General features: G+C 45.0%; 1 protein-coding gene across 7 annotated transcripts in view; it reads right to left on the bottom strand.

The window, feature by feature from the left end:
* Positions 1-20412, bottom strand: part of OGDH (oxoglutarate dehydrogenase) — a 136164-nt gene that overhangs the window by 93493 nt on the left and 22259 nt on the right. The window contains exon 1 of one of the 7 annotated variants that reach the window (XM_073325337.2): positions 1902-2118. The exons of the other annotated variants lie outside the window; for them this stretch is intronic. Coding sequence (XP_073181438.1) covers positions 1902-1970 — 69 coding nt within the window. The 5' untranslated portion in view covers positions 1971-2118. Of the gene's footprint in view, positions 1-1901; positions 2119-20412 lie in introns of those variants that run through there. 7 annotated transcript variants of the gene reach the window in all.

Below are 20412 nucleotides of genomic sequence, written 5' to 3'. Positions count from 1 at the left end.
AGCAGTGCCGTGTGAAACTTAAGGAGCTCAGGCAATCTACCAAGAACCAGAGAGACAAACAGCCACTCCGGGTCAGAGCCCCAGACATGCCGCTTCTATGATGAGTTGCATGCCATTCTAGGGAGTGCCCCTACAACTACCCCAGCCCTGTGCGTGGACTCCATCAATGGACTCTCATGCAAAAGGGATGTGGATTTTGGGGAAAAGGAAGATGAGGAGGAGGAGCTTGAAGCACAGCAAGCAAGCGAGCGGAGAAACTGTTTTCTCCCCAACAGCCAGGAACTGTTTCTCACCCTGGATCAAGTACCACCCCACCCCACCCAGGCTACCTTGGCAGTTATCCCCCATTTGTGTGATGAATTAATAAAAAATGCATGAATTTGAAACAATGACTTTATTGCCTCTGCAAGCTGTAATCAAAGTGGGGAGGGGAGGGCGGTTGGCTTACAGGGAAGCAGAGGGAACCAAGGGGGTCGGTTTTCATCAAGGAGAAACGAACACAATTGTCACACCATAGCCTGGCAAGTCATAAAACTGGCTTTCAAAGCTTCTCTGATGCGCAGCACGCCCTCCTGTGCTCTTCTAACAGCCCTGGTGTCTGGCTGTGCGTAATCAGCGACCAGGTGATTTGCCTCAACCTCCCACCCCGCCATAAACGTCTCCCCCTTACTCTCACAGATATTGTGGAGCACACAGCAAGCAGTAATAACGATGGGAATATGGGTTTCGCTGAGGTCTAGCTGAGTCAGTAAACTGCACCAGCGCACTTTTAAATGTCCAAATGCACATTCTACCACCATTCTGCATTTGCTCAGCCTATAGCTGACACTAAACTGAGAGGAGTGGTAGATACGCTGGTGGGTAGGGATAGAATACAGAGGGACCTAGACAAATTGGAGGATTGGGCCAAAAGAAATCTGATGAGGTTCAACAAGGACAAGTGCAGAGTCCTGCACTTAGGATGGAAGAATCCAATGCTCCGCTACAGACTAGGGACCGAATAGCTCGGCAGCAGTTCTGCAGAAAAGGACCTAGGGGTTATAGTGGACAAGAAGCTGGATATATGAGTCAACAGTGTGCCCTTGTTGCCAAGAAGGCCAATGGCATTTTGGGATCTATAAGTAGGGGCATTGCCAGCAGATGGAGGGACGTGATCGTTCCCCTCTATTCAACATTGGTGAGGCCTCATCTGGAGTAATGTGTCCAGTTTTGGGCCCCACACTATAAGAAGGATGTGGAAAAATTGGAAAGAGTCCAGCAGAGGGCAACAAAAATGATTAGGGGACTGGAACACATTACTTATGAGGAGAGGCTGAGGGAACTGGGGATGTTTAGTCTACGGAAGAGAAGAATGACGGGGGATTTAATAGCTGCTTTCAACTATCTGAAAGGGGGTTCCAAAGAGGATGGATCTAGACTGTTCTCAGTGGTAGTAGATGACAGAACAAGGAGTAATGGTCTCAAGTTGCAGTGGGGGAGATTTAGGTTGGATATTAGGAAAAACTTTTTCACTAGGAGGGTGGTGAAACACTGGAATGCGTTGCCTAGGGAGGTGGTGGAATCTCCTTCCTTAGAAGTTTTTAAGGTCAGGCTTGACAAAGCCCTGGCTGGGATGATTTAATTGGGGATCGGTCCTGCTTTGAGCAGGGGGTTGGACTAGATGACCTCCTGAGGTCCCTTCCAACCCTGATATTCTATGATTCTATGATAGTTGAACAGCTCCTGACTACTGTCCAGGGTGCCTGTGTATGGCTTCATGAGCCATCACATTAAGGCGTAGGCTGGGTCCCCAAGGATAACTATAGGCATTTCAACATCCCCAACAGTTATTTTCTGTTCTGGAAAGTAAGTCCCTTGCTGCAGCCGTTCCCAAAGACCAGAAAAGTGCGAGTGTCATGTACCTTTCCCGGCCTTCCCACGTTGATGTTGGTGAAACATCCCTTGTGCTCCACCAGCGCTTGCAGCACCATTGAAAAAGTACCCCTTTCGTTTTATGTATTGGCTGCCTTGGTGGTCCGGTCCCAAGATAGGGATATGCGTTCTGTCCATCGCCCCACCACAGTTAGGGAATCCCATTACAGCAAAGCCATCCACTATGACCTGCACATTTCCCAGAGTCACTACCCTTGTTAGCAGCAGCTCAGGGATCGCGTTGGCTACTTGCGTCACACCAGCTCCCACAGTAGATTTGCCCACTCCAAATTGATTCCCGACTGACCGGTAGCTGTCTGGCATTGCATGCTTCCAGAGGGCTATCACCACTTGCTTGTGAACTGTGAAGGCTGCTCTCATCTTGGTATTCTTGCGCTTCAGGGCAGTGGAAAGCAAGTCACAAAGTTCCATGGAAGTGCCCTTACGCATGCGAAAGTTTTGCAGTCATTGGGAATCATCCCAGACCTGCAATACTATGCGGTCCCACCAGTCTGTGCTTGTTTCCTAGGCTCAGAATCGGCTTCCACAGCATGAGCCTGCCCCACTGCCACCAGGATGGCCAAATTGCCAGGGCCTGTACTTTGAGAGAAGTCTGTGTCCATTTCCTCACCACACTCCTCACCACGCTGCTGTCACATGCTCGCCTGCTTTTGCAGGTTCTGGTTCTGGATATACTGCTGGATAATGCGCATGGTGTTTAGAACGGTCACAACTGCTTCGGTGATCCGAGTGGGCTCCATGTTTGCGTCTGCAGGAGAGCAGAGTGGCAGCGGAAGCGGTGGGTGGATGACGATGCTGACAGCAATATGGCGCCTGCACGGAAAAAGGCACGAAACGATTGTTGGCCATTGCTTTCATGGAGGGAGGGAGGGGGGGAGCAAGGGGTAGGCTGGCAGCAGACAGTGCAGTACGACTGCTAGCTGTCATCGTCTCCTGGGTGCTCGTGGTGCTGCTGGCTGGGAGAGCAGCCTGAGGCAGAATGGCCCCCTCAAGGATTGAACTCACAACCCTGGGTTTAGCAGGCCAATGCTATCCCTCTGCCACTATTCCAGGCAGGACTGAATCTTCATTAGACAAAACTTAAAGAAGGGAATGACCTGACTGTATAAAACCGCTAATAACTTGACTTTTATAAATTCGACCTAATTTCGTAGTGTCGACATACCCTAAGAGTGAAGGGATAGGTGGGCCTGCATGACACATCTAATCCTAGTTCTCTCTTTGCAGGTTGCTAATGATGCACTCAGATACTGCAGGGAAGTAGGCCACACAGGTACCTAGATATAAGGCCAAATGCAATTTGGGACAGTTGCATGGTAGGAAGGGCAACTTGTTTTACAACAGCCAACAAAGAGCCATCCATTCATGAGGGCTTTGGTCACTAGTGTGCTTTGAACCAGTCACCTAGAAGCCAGAGGAGGTCCCATTTTCTAGTGTCGCTCTTTGCCCCACTCAGACTGTTAAGTTTCTGTTCAAATGGTTTTGTTACTTTTAAAGGCAGCCAGCATTCATGCATTAATTTAAATACTCGCCCTCACACCCTATGCTAGAAAGAAAACCAAACTAATGGCTGAGGGTGACTGTATCAAAGTTATTGCAAGCATATCTGTATTTTACAGAGGAGTGACCAAAAGCTGGTCTTAATGGATGGCCCTTTGTTCGTTTACACGACAAACTCAAATTTCTACCTTCCAACTGTCCCAAGTTGTATATGGCTTATTCAGAACGAACACAGCCCACTTTTCTGCAGTGTAGACAGGCTTCTCCCAGCATTTTGAGCCTCATATTGATTAGCCATGACACACTGTTAACAAACCATGTGCAGCAACTGGTGGCCTGTCCATGTTAACTGGTGTTAGCAACACTGGGAGCGCTAAACTGAACAGACTACATGTGCATAATGGTCTCTTCTGGCCTTGAAGTCTATGAACCAGTATTAACAACGGCGGGAAGTTTATAAACGGTCTACCTGCAGACTTAGTGGTGAATGGGATCAGCTATCTGAGGAAGAAACTCCTCTAAGATAAAAGGGAAGAACTAAGAAATAGTTCCGTAATGTTAGCTCTTGCTATTCTTAGAAAATACAGTCTCATGGCTACAGTGTGGGGGTCATGAGTTCTGGGCCCCTTTGCTGACACTACACTGACATGCTGTGTTACCACGGGCTAGTCACTTCCCTTCTCTGTGATTTACTCTCTTCACCTCTGAAACATATATAGTATCTACCCGCAGATGGGGTCTTTGTGAGAAGTTTTTGAAGAGCTTTGAAATTAATCCTCAAATGAAAGGAGAGAGAGAGAGAGAGAGGAGGGCAACGCTAAAGGTCAGGTTCCAAAAGGAGATGTGAATGCTACCACGCAGACCTTGCTACAACATGCAGTAACTTTTATAGGACTACATCGTATCCACAGCAGCACTTAAAGCACTGAACATAATTTTGGCTAATACTAGGATGGCTTTCAGATCCATTTCAGTGCCTTTTCTGTTCAAGTGTCAGAAAAAACTGAGTTTACAGGTGTCAGGAAATAGCAAGTACTACTGAAAGCCAGAACACACATACATCCAAGCTCTGCAGAAAGCAAAATAGTCTTTTCTCTGCTAGCAGGTGTTTTCCAGGGACTGGTGTTCTGCCAGCACTGCAAGAGCTCTGCTCTGATCACATGGTAATGGGAAGCTATTTCCAGACGTTCTGATTTACAGACTACCATTCACATGGCTCCACAAGGTGACACATTTAGAAAGAGGTCATAATGCAGGAAAATAAGCCGTGGTTTTTAAAAATTCACTTATTGGTCCTGGCGCCAAAGAGCTCTCTGTATTTTAATCATGTTAATCAGGCATCAGACTAACCATGACATAAAAAAGGGACCCACGGTCAAAAGAAGGTAGGGCTATGAGACAGAGGAAGATTCTTAAATCAAGGCTTTTCTGAGGGACCCTTTGTGCCACAGTGCCCATTCTGACACTTCCAGTAACTAATGTGGAACAATACCAAATTAGCCACACACTAGTCTGGGTCTGAAATGCTGACTGGAATGCGTTAGGTAGGGAGGTGGTGGAATCTCCTTCCTTAGAAGTTTAAGGTCAGGCTTGACAAAGCCCTGGCTGGGATGCTTTAGTTGGGGATTGATCTTGCTTTGAGCAGGGGGTTGGACTAGATGACCTCCTGAGGTCCCTTCCAACCCTGATATTCTATGATTCTATGACTGAGCAGAAACATATACCCTACCCATTTCTTTTCTTTGGATTTAAAAGTCATGGTGCTATAAAAATCTGATGAACTCTAGCAGTCTAATACCCATGTCTGTTCTCCATACCTGTCCTGATAAGCCTCACTCTGGCCTGACAGCTACTTGTCAAAGCAGTGCTAGGTACAGGGATTCTGAAACAAAGCAACACATTTAGTCAATACTTGTCTTCATCACAGCAGTGCTGTGGAAAGCTGCAGGATTCTTTTAGGTTTCAGAGTAACAGCCGTGTTAGTCTGTATTCGCAAAAAGAAAAGGAGGACTTGTGGCACCTTAGAGACTAACCAATTTATTTGAGCATGAGCTTTCGTGAGCTACAGCTCACTTCATCGGATGCATACCGTGGAAACTGCAGCAGACTTTATATACACACAGAGAATATGAAACAATACCTCCTCCCACCCCACTGTTCTGCTGGTAATAGCTTATCTAAAGTGATCATCAGGTTGGGCCATTTCCAGCACAAATCCAGGTTTTCTCACCCTCCACCCCCCCACACAAATTCACTCTCCTGCTGGTGATAGCCCATCCAAAGTGACAACTCTTTACACAATGTGCATGATAATCAAGTTGGGCCATTTCCTGCACAAATCCAGGTTCTCTCACCCCCTCACCCCCCTTCTCAAAAACCACACACACAAACTCACTATACTGCTGGATATTGTGATAAACATCACAATGGCTCAGACATTATAATGATGGAATCTGAAGAGATAATTAATGCTGCTTTTGATGGGAGGGAGTTTGTCTCTGCTTTGCTTTCCTACAGATTCGAAAAGCCTGAATTTCGAGACCAAAGAAAGGTCTGGGAAGGGAACTGAGAAATGGGGAGACTGCACCAGAGAGATTTTCTCCTCAGCTGACAGTATCCTGTGCAGCTGCCAGATTTCTCAAGACAGATTTAAATGTGGGACTCAGAGCAGGATGAAGACTCGGGAGGCTTTGGCTTTTGTCAGGTTTAAGGCGGAGTTCCCAATTGCTGGGTCTCAGACATGGGATGTCAAATTGATCTTCCCATTCAGGGGCTCAGAGATTAGGAGAACCACCACATAGGCAGATATGAGCAACTTAAACACCCTCCACCACCCCAATCTGGCACTCTAACATTATTAGCTCTTAGATATTGCTTTTTCATCATAGATCTTAAAGCACCTCAGGGAAGGTCAGCAACATTATCCCTATTTTACAGGGGGGGAACTGATGGACAGAGTTCACGACTTGCCCAAGGTCACCCAGCAGGGAACAGAACCCCAAGTCTCAGTCCATTGCTTCATCCACTACACAAAACAAGGGTTACAACACACAAAAGCAGTAGTTTCTTCCTCAAACAAAATGCAGAAAGTAATTTTTGCTCTCCATGTATCATATGCAGGACCAAGAGCCCAGCAGTGCTCCACCTGTTCTTTTCCTCGCCTAACTAAGCAACAGCTGTTCAGTGACAGACCACCACAAATTACTGTGTTCAAACAAATGCTAGCAGTATGAGAAATAAAATGAAACAAGTAGGGGAGGTCAACAAATAGCTCAGTGGTTTGAGCATTGGCCTGCTAAACCCAGGGTTGTGAGTTCAATCCTTGAGGAGGCCACTTAGGGATCTGGGGCAAAAATTGGGGATTGAATCACAGAATCCTAGAATATCAGGGTTGGAAGGGACCTCAGGAGGTCATCTAGTCCAACCCCCTGCTCAAAGCAGGGCCAATCCCCAATTTTTGCCCCAGATCCCTAAATAGCCCTCTCAAGGAGGGAACTCACAACCCTGGGTTTAGCAGGCCAATGCTCAAAACACTGAGCTGTCCCTCCCTCCCGAAGGTCCTGCTTTGAGCAGGGGGTCGGACTAGATGACCTCCTGAGGTCCCTTCCAACCCTGATATTCTAGGATTCTATGAAAAGCCCTCAGAGATCACACTGAATCTCGGTTCTTCCGCATGAGGAATCTTTTTGTTCAACTATAAGGATCTCTCTCCATCTCATACAGGTCTTTCAGCACCAAAACAGTCTTTTAGAAAGGGTATTAAATCCTGCAACAAGGAGTTATATTCACCATCAAAACTTATAAGGCACAAATATCTCTTTGATGGGCTACAGCTGAATACAACCAGAAGTACTAACAATGTACCCATTTCAGCAATAGTGCCATCCTGTTTCTTCCAAACCAACAGCCCATCTCATCCAGTTTCTAGCACCTGATGATTCAAAAGTAGGGGAAACCAATGCAACTCAACTAAACACACAGTGTTACATTCTTTTGGGGTCGGGGAGGAGAGAAGAGCTAGGCTATCCTGTGTGGGGTCAGTATGCATCCTGAAACATGCTGGCTGATTCTCTTCCAACACACTCTTCACTTGACAAGTTCACCAATGGTCACTTATAACTACGGCTAAGATTTCTGTCAAGGATATTTTTTAGTAAAAGTCAGGGACAATAAAGAAAAATTCACAGAAGCCTGTGACCTGTCCCTGACTTTTACTAAAAAAATTCATGACAAAATGGGGAGCTGTTAAGCAGCAGTGAGGGCCAGCTCAGATCTCCAGGGCCCCCCACCACCTGTGGGGGCTGAGGTCCAGGGTCCCCCACAGCAGCTTGTAGCTTCGGGGCTCCACTGGGGGCAGCCAGGGTACCCCACAGCTCCCAGTCGCTGTGGGTGGCGGTGGGACCCTGCAGCTCCCAACCACCGCTGGCTGAAGTCACAGAGGTCTTTGGAAGTCACGGATTCTGTGATTTCTGTGATCTCTGTGACAAAAATCGTAGCTTTACTTATAGCTAAGCCCCTTCATTCTCAGTTTAAACGGGTTTTTATTGAAAAATTCCCAGGTTTTACAAAATTATTCATTTTTTTCTGATTTTCACCCTACTTTTGTATCATTCAAATATATAAAAAATAACTTGCTTTATTATGAAAATACTTTAGTCTGTGGGTATATGCAAAGCTGTCTGTTGAAGTAAGGCTATTTGTTAGTCTAGAAGATACACAAACAGGCACGCAGGCAAATTCTGAAGTGCGTGTGCATCTAAACGTACTGATGAATCTCATGCCCACCACATACACATTTCCAGCGGTTAGCAGATAACGATTTAAAGATCTGACACACTAAAATAGGAAGAAAATGAAAATCTGTATCACAATGTTTCAGAACAAGGAAATAGTCAAAAGTTTTAAAACACAAAAACAGGAGAAAAGGATGAAGTTGAGTGTATGTACATACTTGTAGACACAGAACTATTAGTCCATAACAGTCAACTGTTTATTCAAATGAAAAGTTTTATTTGGTGATTAGAGATATACTGTCTTCTTAAACTCAGAGGTGACACCGTGTTTTGAGTTCTGTTTTAGTTCTGCAGCAAACCACACTGACGAACGGAATTCAAAGCAATCTACTGAATACTTTTTTCCCCGTCTTTCCATCTACCCAAATAAACCCGGATATTTACCCAGAAAAATTACTAGCTTTTTGCACGGATTTTCACCTGCTTTTGTTGTTACGGTAATAAACACTGATGAATTTCTGGGAAAAATTAAATAGAAACTGAAAACAAAGAGCCCTACCTATAGCCTAGTCCACATGACACCACCACAGTTACGGTCATCACTAGCCCCTGGTGCCTGAGCCTTCAAGTTACTCATTAGGCTGAAAGTAAAGTAAATTAAACAAAATTTCATTCAGCCATTTTCAAACTGTGGTACACACTCACGCTCAGATATGTTTTTCCAGGTACTTTATCACACTGGATAACTCCCAAACATTTCAAACTTACCACAGGCTTTGCCCTCACTGAGGGCTGCTAATTTAATGTATTTGAAGTTGGGGTTATAAACGAAGTTATAGAAGTTGATGATTGTTGTGTTGCTTCTAACTTTGGCACAGCCAATAAAACCAGGAGATTTGAGAACATGGAGCCTTACCGCCACTGTAACGATTAATGGAGTCTGGGGGCTACATTTGGTCTGCCCTTTGGAAACCCTTTATACTGCACAGATGTTTTTGAAAATGACTAAATATCCTCCTCCCAAATGCTATCTTGGCTTATCATAGGACGATGTACTTTGACTTTTACTTCAGCAAATGCTGAAGGTCAATTGCAGCATGCAATTACTCTAATCAGGTTTCCCTCCCTCTGACCTTCCTTTGTACTCATGACCGTGTTCCAAGCATTGCTCAAATGAATGAAGATAAATGCAATTCTAAACCTTGCTACTACAAGAGACTGGTGGGAAGAACTGGTTTGCATGAATGCTCTAGCTTTTTGAGCAGCACCCACCTTGACAAACAGAAGATCTGTGCACCTGAGGAAGATGGTACACAAGACAATTATTGCCAAAACTCCTTGTTCTTTCCCTCCTGCTCTTATTTGTTATGGCTAACTCAGCCCAGAGCAATTCTGATACACACTTGCTTTACTGGAATTACAGACAAAGCTCCTAGGAGATACTGTACTCCCTCCAAATACCTCTTCCTTTGCCCACTCCCAGGTTTGAGAGCTTGTTTATTCATAACGACACCAGAACCCTTAATATTGAGCATTAAGGGTAAGTTAGATGTAGCTACCACAAGTCAAGAGAACATTATACATCTAAACATCTGGAAGTCTGGACATTTTTATTTTACCTGAATTAGTTATTTCAGTTTTTGCTTTTCATGCTTTAGAAGCATGGCAGAGTTAGTTACTCTCAAAAATGTCACAGACCTCCCCAAAAGCCTTCCTAATAACCAGCACCCTCCAGAGAGTGTGGAGCCCTTTGAGAACACCTTATTAAGAATATAAAAACATAGCTCCTCTCCCTTTCACTTCTTTCCTTCCAGCTGAAGCCCCACCTTCTGGCAGTGCTCCCCCTACACAGCCCTGCTCCTCCATACCTCTTCCGCACATCCTTGATCATCCCCTCCCCACACCACTGACTCCATACAGCCGAATGCATCCCCTTCGCCTGGGTTTCCCCTTACAAAAACCCTACTCCACCTACGCAGCTGCTCGCCCCGTCTTGGCTCTCGAGAGAGCTGCTGCATAGTGTGCCAGTGGAAACACGACAGGGTGGTGGTAGTGAGCAGGAGTGTTCGGGGGAAGCGGTGTGGTGGCAGGTGGCGGAGAAGAGATTTTGGGTATGGACAGGGGCTCAGTTTCTCTGCATCATGCAGAAAGGACTCTCCTGACACTGCTGCCAGTGGAGCCCTTAAGGCGCCAATGCTGAGACGCTCCACTAGCACTGCTGTTGCTGGACGTGTCAGAGTCAAGGATGCAGCATCGGGGGACTAAGATGCCTGCACCCAGGCACTGCCGAGTCTGTGCTCAGAGGACAAGAACAGCAGTGTCAGGAAGCCCTTTATATGATAATATCTTGGCAAAGCATTATAGAAAGTTTCAGTTGTCCTTCACAGGGTTATGGTGTCAAGCTTGGAAACTAACTTCAACTATTGGTATGAGAGAGGGATGTTAGTTCTGCTTGGAAAGCAAGTCACAACACAACATTAACTAGGGAGTCATTACAGACACTTCCACAGTGCGCACACAGAATGTCGTCTTTCCCTTTCAGTAACTACTGGATCAGATTTTGGCTGGTTTTAGTGAGAGAGGCTTAGGGTATGTCTACACTTACATTTTAGTGTTCTAACTTGCTGGCTCAGGGGGGTGAAAAAAAATCACCCCCTTGAGCGCAGCAAGTCTGAACACTTTAAAGCGCTAGTGTAGACAGGCTCCGAGCGCTGGGAGCCATGTTGTACCTTCCCCCACTGGGCCACCAAGCCACAAGTACCATTTTATAGCCTTGGGAGAGTCAACAGCTAAATACAATTAAATTTACAAGACAGATATAAACATGAATATTCTCATAACGAAAATAATGTGCCATTTTGTGGTTGTGGATCATTTGAACTAAACTCACGTCACAAATACAAATTTATAAGCGGGTCCCTTACTAGCCCAGTTGCTCAGCAACATCTCACCAAGCAGCATCCAGACAACTCCACACACTCTCCTAATGAGTGACAGCTCTGATTGGAAAGAGCTCACACTCCACTGTGGGTTTCGGTGCCCATGGAATGTGGCAGACTGGCAACACACAGGCGCTATACAGAGGCTCACTAAAGGACAGGACAAAGTCAGTGCCAGTCACTGGGGCACAATCAGTACTAGGCCAGGTATCATTCCCCAGGCCCAGATACCACAAAACAGGCAAAGTATTAAAATCTAGATTGGTGATTAGGAACCACTGAACCACACAGAGTTGGATCCATCTCAAACAGCCCATGTGTAACATGTAAGGGGAAGTGCATCTTTCTCTGCTACAGTCAGTGAAGGCCACTGTTACTGACCTCTGTTTTCTTTCAAATGGTCTCCTCAACAATCTGATTCCCAGCTGTCCATGGCTGACCGCTCTCATACCTGATCTACAGAGAAACACAGACCTTGTATCATCACAGCTGTCGGGAATTAAGTGTTTGCTAGTCAGTCACATCTTGTTCAAGAGAAGCCAGACGACCAACGGGTAGGATATGAAAGTTACTCTGATCGGAGCAAAACATGCACTGGTAGACTTATGAACCAATGACCACCTAGAGACCTCGATGGCCATCGACTGTCTTGGTCTGATCGTTTAGGAGATCAAGGGTTAAAAGGTCCAGCACATTGAAAAGCTGGGATCCTTAGCTTTCATCTTCACAACTTCATTTGATTGTAAAGGGCAGTGTCAGCCAAACAAGTCTGTTTGAGTCATGCCAGAAAGACTTTTGAGATGAGACCTTGTACACTGACAGATCTTGTGAATTCTGCAAAACATATTGCAACAAAGCCTGTCTTCAGTATGACCATGAAGGGAATCATTTATCACCTCAGTTTACCCAAACGTGTGTACTGTACTTTGCACTATAAACAACTAGACACGTTTCAAGCATGGATGCTAGCCCAGAAACTTTACATAATTTACTACTGGCAATCTCAGCTCCCTTTTGCCTTGACACCCAAGTTCCTATTCCCATCAGATAAACCAGGCACACAAATCCAGAGATTTACACATCACTCTCCCATAGCTGGAACACTCAGCTGGGGTCTATACTGAACTTATGCCTAGTCTTCCAGCTTCAGCTAAAAATCTTTGCGGTCATTTATAACTGCTTGACAGCATTGCTGAACAAAAGGATGGATGCACATGGACCCAGATAGGACTTGCAAATACCTATACTTCAGACTTGCTGCCCAAGAGAAGATTACTGAAGGAAACAGTCTAGCCTCTAGAGACAGTTTAGCTAATTGTTCCTGCTTTTTTTGTGAGGGAGCAAAGGGTGGCATGTAATTTTCTGTTTCTCTTGGTCCCAGAATTAACTGTTATAATGCTGGAAAATGGTTTGAAGAAAGATGGTTTGAAGAAGAATGGTTTGAAGAAAGATGAAAACTTTGAAAACTCGTGGCGAACCTGGGAAGTCACAGATGACTGGAAAAAGGCTAATGTAGCGCCAATCTTTAAAAAAGGGAAGAAGGAGGATCCTGGGAACTACAGGCCAGTCAGCCTCACCTCAGTCCCTGGAAAAATCATGGAGCAGGTCCTCAAAGAATCAATCCTGAAGCACTTGCATGAGGAAAGTGATCAGGAACAGCCAGCATGGATTCACCAAGGGAAGGTCATGCCTGACTAATCTAATCGCCTTTTATGATGAGATTACTGGTTCTGTGGATGAAGGGAAAGCAGTGGATGTATTGTTTCTTGACTTTAGCAAAGCTTTTGACACGGTCTCCCACAGTATTCTTGTCAGCAAGTTAAGGAAGTATGGGCTGAATGAATGCACTATAAGGTGGGTAGAAAGCTGGCTAGATTGTCGGGCTCAACGGGTAGTGATCAATGGCTCCACGTCTAGTTGGCAGCCGGTATCAAGTGGAGTGCCCCAAGGGTTGGTCCTGGGGCCGGTTTTGTTCAATATCTTCATAAATGATCTGGAGGATGGTGTGGATTGCACTCTCAGCAAATTTGCGGATGATACTAAACTGGGAGGAGTGGTAGATACGCTGGAGGGCAGGGATAGGATACAGAAGGACCTAGACAAATTGGAGGATTGGGCCAAAAGAAATCTGATGAGGTTCAATAAGGATAAGTGCAGGGTCCTGCACTTAGGACGGAAGAACCCAATGCACAGCTACAGACTAGGGACCGAATGGCTAGGCAGCAGTTCTGCGGAAATGGACCTAGGGGTGACAGTGGATGAGAAGCTGGATATGAGTCAGCAGTGTGCCCTTGTTGCCAAGAAGGCCAATGGCATTTTGGGATGTATAAGTAGGGGCATAGCGAGCAGATCGAGGGACGTGATCGTTCCCCTCTATTCGACATTGGTGAGGCCTCATCTGGAGTACTGTGTCCAGTTTTGGGCCCCACACTTCAAGAAGGATGTGGAGAAATTGGAGAGAGTCCAGCGAAGGGCAACAAAAATGATTAGGGGTCTAGAACACATGAGTTATGAGGAGAGGCTGAGGGAGCTGGGATTGTTTAGCCTGCAGAAGAGAAGAATGAGGGGGGATTTGATAGCTGCTTTCAACTACCTGAAAGGGGGTTCCAAAGAGGATGGCTCTAGACTGTTCTCAATGGTAGCAGATGACAGAACGAGGAGTAATGGTCTCAAGTTGCAGTGGGGGAGGTTTAGATCGGATATTAGGAAAAACTTTTTCACTAAGAGGGTGGTGAAACACTGGAATGCGTTACCTAGGGAGGTGGTAGAATCTCCTTCCTTAGAGGTTTTTAAGGTCAGGCTTGACAAAGCCCGGGCTGGGATGATTTAACTGGGAATTGGTCCTGCTTCGAGCAGGGGGTTGGACTAGATGACCTTCTGGGGTCCCTTCCAACCCTGATATTCTATGATTCTATGAGTCACTAGATTGTGACTGGATCACATACTTGTGTTTTCAAATCATCCTCAGAGAACAAAGAACTGAGGCTTTAACATTGAAGCAAGTTGTGTTTAAGAAGCTGGATCATGTGAGGACTTTTAGTGGCCTGGCTTTAGAGACAGTCAAACAGCACACAGGTTTCAGAGTAACAGCCGTGTTAGTCTGTATTCGCAAAAAGAAAAGGAGGACTTGTAGCACCTTAGAGACTAACCAATTTATTAGAGCATAAGCTTTCGTGAGCTACAGCTCACTTCATCATGCTCTAATAAATTGGTTAGTCTCTAAGGTGCCACAAGTACTCCTTTTCTTTTTGCAAACAGCACACAGCATTCATTTCTAGCTCCTCTAGCCCTCCTCCCAAGGTCCCAGAGGGAGGGCTGTACTCCTGGGTCCCTTTCCTCTCTAGAGGAAAGGCAGAGATGCTGTCTGGGAGCCAGTACTGCTGCGAACAGTTCCCAGGAAGAGGGAGCAATTTCCTGTCTGGGGAGGAGAAAGGCCATCAAGCAGGAATTCATGCTATTTCAAAGTAAAAACTGTTTTTCTGGAAGGAATCCCTCCCCCCACCCCACATTTCCTCCCTCGCCCAAAGAATGCAGAAATTCCTGCACTACTGTTATAGTAGCTATTTCCATAGCTCTCACCCTGAGGGTATCACAGCAGCCTAATTGCTTTTTCCAACCTTCATGCATGTGGGTAAGGCAATCCCAGTGCTCACACACACAGTGCGGCTAACATATCTGAGTAAAAAGGTCACTCGCTGGTCTATATTCATCCCTAGTGGAACTGCAGTGAAGTCTGTGGTGTACGCTGGGGGCATAAATATGACCCATTATGTTCAGCAGGCAAACAAGAGGCCAGACATATCAGGCCGTGCTGAGCAGCTGCCAGATATGTACAATACAAGGTTTACAAAATAGCCAGAGAGGTTGGGCACATCTTTTAAAAGACAGAGAACACAGAGAAGCATTATTCAACCTTCTCCCCTCTTTGCTAAGATTTAAACTGCGACTTTAAAAGCTTCATGAGGGAATAAGCTATACTGGGATAACCATCTTTATACTTGTATAGCTGTCTACACTAGGTCTTGTATGGTATAGCTATATCCGGAGGAAAAAGAAAGTCACACCCCAAACATAGTTGAGGGTGAAACTTGAAAGTTTCGACCAGGCCTTAGGGATCCCAAAGGTATATGCTGTCTGTCATTTGCTGAGCACACTCACTGCATGGGACAGGAGGAGCAAACATGATACAGCATCTTGCTCTTAATACTAAGCCAAAATTCAAGGCTAGCTTCATGTTCTAAAAATCATACATATTATAACACCAGATTTTTTTATTTATTTTTTATTTAAAGTTTTCCTTCAAGAACATCTCCCCCACACCAATCCCTGCTGAGTCCTAACAGATTATACAGAGCACTCACATAGAACTCTCTAGTCCTCGCCTCAAAGTCAGGAAGCCAGCTGGCCTTCTCGGCCCAATGGCTCCAAACTAAGCAGTCAGAGACTTACTTCTTTGCATGCCATTGTACATTAACTTGAAAAGAATCACCTGGCTTTTGTTTTCCTTTCATCTTTCTGCAGACTCAGAGATCCTATTGCAAGGAAATATTTATTAAATGCCCTATGGTTTTGCAAGATTCAGTTACAATTCAGTTACTTGCTGTGCCATAGTCAATAGTTCCAAGTGGCGTTAGGGATACACTGCGTGATAACAGGCCAGGCAACTTCAGTTATACGCAAGGATGCGTCCACAGATATGGTCATCTCACAGCAGTGCAGTTCTCTCACATGGAGCTTGCCCTACTCGTGAACAGTACTGGATTGATGGAAACGTAGGATCAAGCTGATATTTCATTTCAATGTAACAGTGTGAAAAGTTAAACTTATTAATCAAGGCTCAGAACAGATGTATCCCAGCTATAACTAACAATAATATATACAGGAAGAGTTGTAGTTTTCCCCGGCTAGCACTAGCCAATCCCTCCACCTCCTGGCCAGAAAGTATTAGTGTAACCTTGCAAACAGTTCAAGCAAGGCACCACCAGGCCTCCTACATCACACTACACATTAGGGGACCAATCCTGCAACCTTTACAGCAGTAAAGATTACAGAACTAGGCCCTAGATGCAGAACCAAGTGTTTGTTACTAACAGTGTCAAGATTGAAGCTACAGCCAGCTAAAAAGACTGAAGACCTTCTAAGTACCCTAGCTCTCTACATACCGATGCACAGGAGTAAGGTGCATAAAAACACCTCCTCCCTGCCCTATGCAGTTTGCTCACATGGCTTGGCTGTGGGTAGAGAGCAGGTGGGGAGCACTGATTTGCTCACTGCAACACACCAGCCAGCTCAACTAAGTCAGCTCGAAAGGGGGATGGGAGTAAACAGAACTAGGTATAGGATGGCACAGCTTACCTCTCCCTTGAGCAAGGATTTCAAGTTACAATACAATTCTTGGTCCAGTCTATGTACCATCCCCCACTGGGAGCTCATGGTAACTCCACAAACTAGCCCTACATTAGGTGTAACAGGGAAATATGACAAGGGATACGGGACATGAATAAGAGCAGAGAGGGGAGATAAGGATTACACAGAGTGGTCTCAAGGTTAGATTTGCACTTAAATTGTGCTAGTTTGACCTTTTTTAGGCTTAAGAAGTTAAATAGTACAGTGCAAGGCCCTTGGCTGTTGCAGATTCTATTCAATGCGTTAGATATAGATACACACATTTTTTGCCCGGTCACTGAAAGCAAGTTTAAGTGAAATAAGTCTGCTCTGGGAGCATCAGGGAGGCACTGGAGCGTTACCAGATCACTGCACTTGAGATGCACCTTTTGCTCACACACATGCAACAGGATTTATACAAGACTTTTTACAGTGGCATTTGTGACCATGTCACAGATTTGCTTTAGTTTACATGTGAAGCTATTCAGGGTCAACCCAGCTCAGGACTTTGATGGGAGATCACTAAGGAAACCCACAATGTTGCAGAAGATCGTGCCTCTGGGGAATAAGCAAGTATTAAACCAATACTCCAGAGCTATGTTAGCAGGCTCCGCACAGCTGGATAAATCATCTTTTCAAAGAAACATAGAAGGAGAGGAGATTCAGATCACTCACTGGCACAAAAGCCTTCACTATACTAGAAAATTGTACTGCTTTAACTAACCAGTATATAACCTGCACAGCATAGATGCACTTTGACTGGTATCAGGATGCTTATACTGGTATAGTTATCATCATATAGGAAGGGGAATAAGCTATATGAGTATTACCAGCAGGAGAGTGAATTTGTGTGTGGGGGGGGTGGAGGGTGAGAAAACCTGGATTTGTGCTGGAAATGGTCCAACTTGATGATCACTTTAGATAAGCTATTACCAGCAGGACAGTGGGGTGGGAGGAGGTATTGTTTCATGATCTCTGTGTGTATATAAAGTCTGCTGCAGTTTCCACGGTATGCATCCGATGAAGTGAGCTGTAGCTCACGAAAGCTCATGCTCAAATAAATGGTTAGTCTCTAAGGTGCTACAAGTACTCCTTTTCTTTTTGTGAATGCAGACTAACACGGCTGTTACTCTGAAACCTATGAGTATAACTGGTTCCACATTTGGGGATGAACTGCTTTAACTATATTGGGGCGATAGTGTGCATGTGCATATGAGAGATGCACAATCCTGACACCCCAGTGCAAAAGCCATTTAGAAAAGGCCTCAGAAGATCCCAATACTTACCCTGGCTTAAACCTTCCCCACAAAGTTTAGCTTCAAGTTTGTGGGTTAAATGAATTATAAGATGACTCAGGGGTTAGAGTTTGAGCGATTGTATGTATGGGGGAATAAAAAAAACCCAATCAGCATTAACTTTATTCAACAAAATGACAAGAGTACATTTTGTGGACCCGTTTTCACAAGTTATAACTCCTGGGGGAAATTCTGTGAAAGTTTGTTCTTTGTACGAAAACTGAGATAGTGTGATTAGCATTGGACCATCATGTTACATGCTGTGTGTACAAGAGATGTAGGACTAAGAAAAGGTCTGTTATAAACTAGTACAATATATTAGAGCCAGCTGAGTTCACATATCCAGCTGGTAAGGAGGTGTAAGTGCTCAGATAGTACAACCACCACAGGAAAGACTAAATAAAGTATTCCAAAGATAAACCCATAATCCCTCAGTCACTTTGGAAGCCTTCAAACTGAATGGCACTATACAAGTACACAAACAGCAACAATCATAATGGGAAAATAAAGCGCTACAGTCAGAGACCACCAGAGCCCATTTAGTGTTTCAAAAACATCAACTGACAGAGCAAGTTTATATTTGTTGCCAAGACCATGCAAACGTATGCACAAAGGCTGGGATTACCCTGGACCTTTGGCAATGCTCACCGCACAGCATGTGCTTAACCACTGTCAAGTTTTTTGTAGGCACCATGGCTGAGAAGAGCTATAAAGGAGGACAATGAGCTGGCTCCGCCAATGTTTGTGGGGAGCTCCTCCCAGGCATGGGGAAAAAGCACAAAGGAGCTGGTCTGAAAGAATAGCAAGTGGACAATGAAGGCTACCATGATTGGCAGAGCACAGGCAGCTGTCAACACCTCACTAGCACGTGAGATGATAGGTAGGATAGGGATAGACTGCAAAGGGCCTTGGAAGTGAAGATAAGTAGCTTATGTTTGATGGGATGGAGAAAGGGGAACCAGTGGAGGGCTGACGTGGTCAAAGAGACAGGCCAGAAAGTGATTTTTACAGCAGGTTTTCCAAAGCAGCATTGTGAATGGATATGAGCAGGGCAGGAAGGGATTTCTCAAGGCCAGAGAAAAGGACACAAGAGAATGACACTAACTTGGAAATGATGGGTAAAAACTGTGCCCAATGTCTGCTGATTTTAGTGAAGAAAGCTATCCAAGTGCAGAGTGCAATAAAGACTCAGACATTAGTTCCACTATCACAGCCACTTGAGAAGCAGAAAGATAATATGGAGAGCAGGAGGTACATTCATGGTACATGATGGTACATTCACTAGTCTGAAACCTCTGTTTCTGGTCTGGTGCCACTTACTTGACATGGCAGCCTCTACTTCAATAGTGATCTAGCTTACCTGTTTTCATCAGAAGATCTCAGAGTGTTTTCACTATCCCTATTTTACAGGTGGAGGAACTGAGGCAGAGGGGACATAACTTGTCCAAGGTTATATAGGCAGCTGGGGCAGAGCAAGGAGTTGAATCCAGTCCTGTGCCCTGCTCTATCCATTAGGTTGCTTAAAGCAACATACAACAAAAGTACGATGAAAAGAGAGCAGGCTTGTTTTCAGTAAGGTAAAACACCCACTCTGAGCAATGCTAATTCCGGAGAGGCTTTATGGGCTTCACTGCTGTCCATTGTTCCTGTGGGGACAGGTTTGGAGCTCCCTCAACCATAGTTACCCCCTCCCCACCAATATTCTATGACATCAAGTTGTGACCCTACTGAAAGATTTCGCCATGGACAGGGTATACTAACACTAATGCACTAAAGTGCACACAGGGATCAGTGCCCTGTTTGCTCCTGGAGAAGCTAGTAGAAAAATTTGTACTTGTGTAGAACAATAAATGCACTACACTAATTACTGCAATAACTGGGTGTGTCAGCACACAGTGAAAACCAGATAAGGAAGCTAACTCCTTGTTGCCAGAGTCAAAAGGAAGCTTGCTGTCAGACTTGTGAGAACAAGATCAGAGGAAGAGAGCAGAAAAACAAGATGTTTGGAAGGGGCATGTAAGAAAGCTACTGAAAAATCCATCCTGTCAAGTGTTTACTTAAGCTAATGCTGCCAGGAAAGGTACAGAAACAGAAAGCGATATTATGGTCACACAAAGGGCAGGCAAGAGTTTGATGGTTAACAGACCCATAAGAGACAAAATTTCATATCCTGTTCTTTTTGGTCCAATTAAGATACTGCTGACAGTATACATTACCCCACCAAGCCAGCAGCACTTGGGACTGGACTAAGGGTACTCTGTGCATGTTAGTATATTTTTATTTTAAGAGGCTATTTAGGGATGTTGGTGGAGGAGGGATTTCTAAGCCACTGATAAATGGCAGCTTAGATTTATGGCCATCTGGCCCTCAACTAAATAACCACCAGCATGATATTGATGATGCTGCATTATGATTGTTAGTGCCAGAACTGGAAGTCATTGTCCTGAAGACAAATGCAAGGAAAGCCATGATATTCTCATTTAACACCGCAGCTTCAAGAAACGGCAGATATCTTGGATAGAAGAAATACTAACACATGGACCCTGTATCCTCAGTTACAAGGCTTCCAACTGAAATGGATTTTTCACGAGCCAAAATGATCCAAAAACAGGAAAGAACAAATGAAAG

This window comes from Lepidochelys kempii, chromosome 26 (genome assembly GCF_965140285.1).
Source record: "Lepidochelys kempii isolate rLepKem1 chromosome 26, rLepKem1.hap1, whole genome shotgun sequence".
NCBI lineage: Eukaryota > Metazoa > Chordata > Testudines > Cheloniidae > Lepidochelys > Lepidochelys kempii.
The sequence above is the reverse complement of the archived record's forward strand: the minus strand, read 5'-3'. Positions and strand labels throughout refer to the sequence as shown.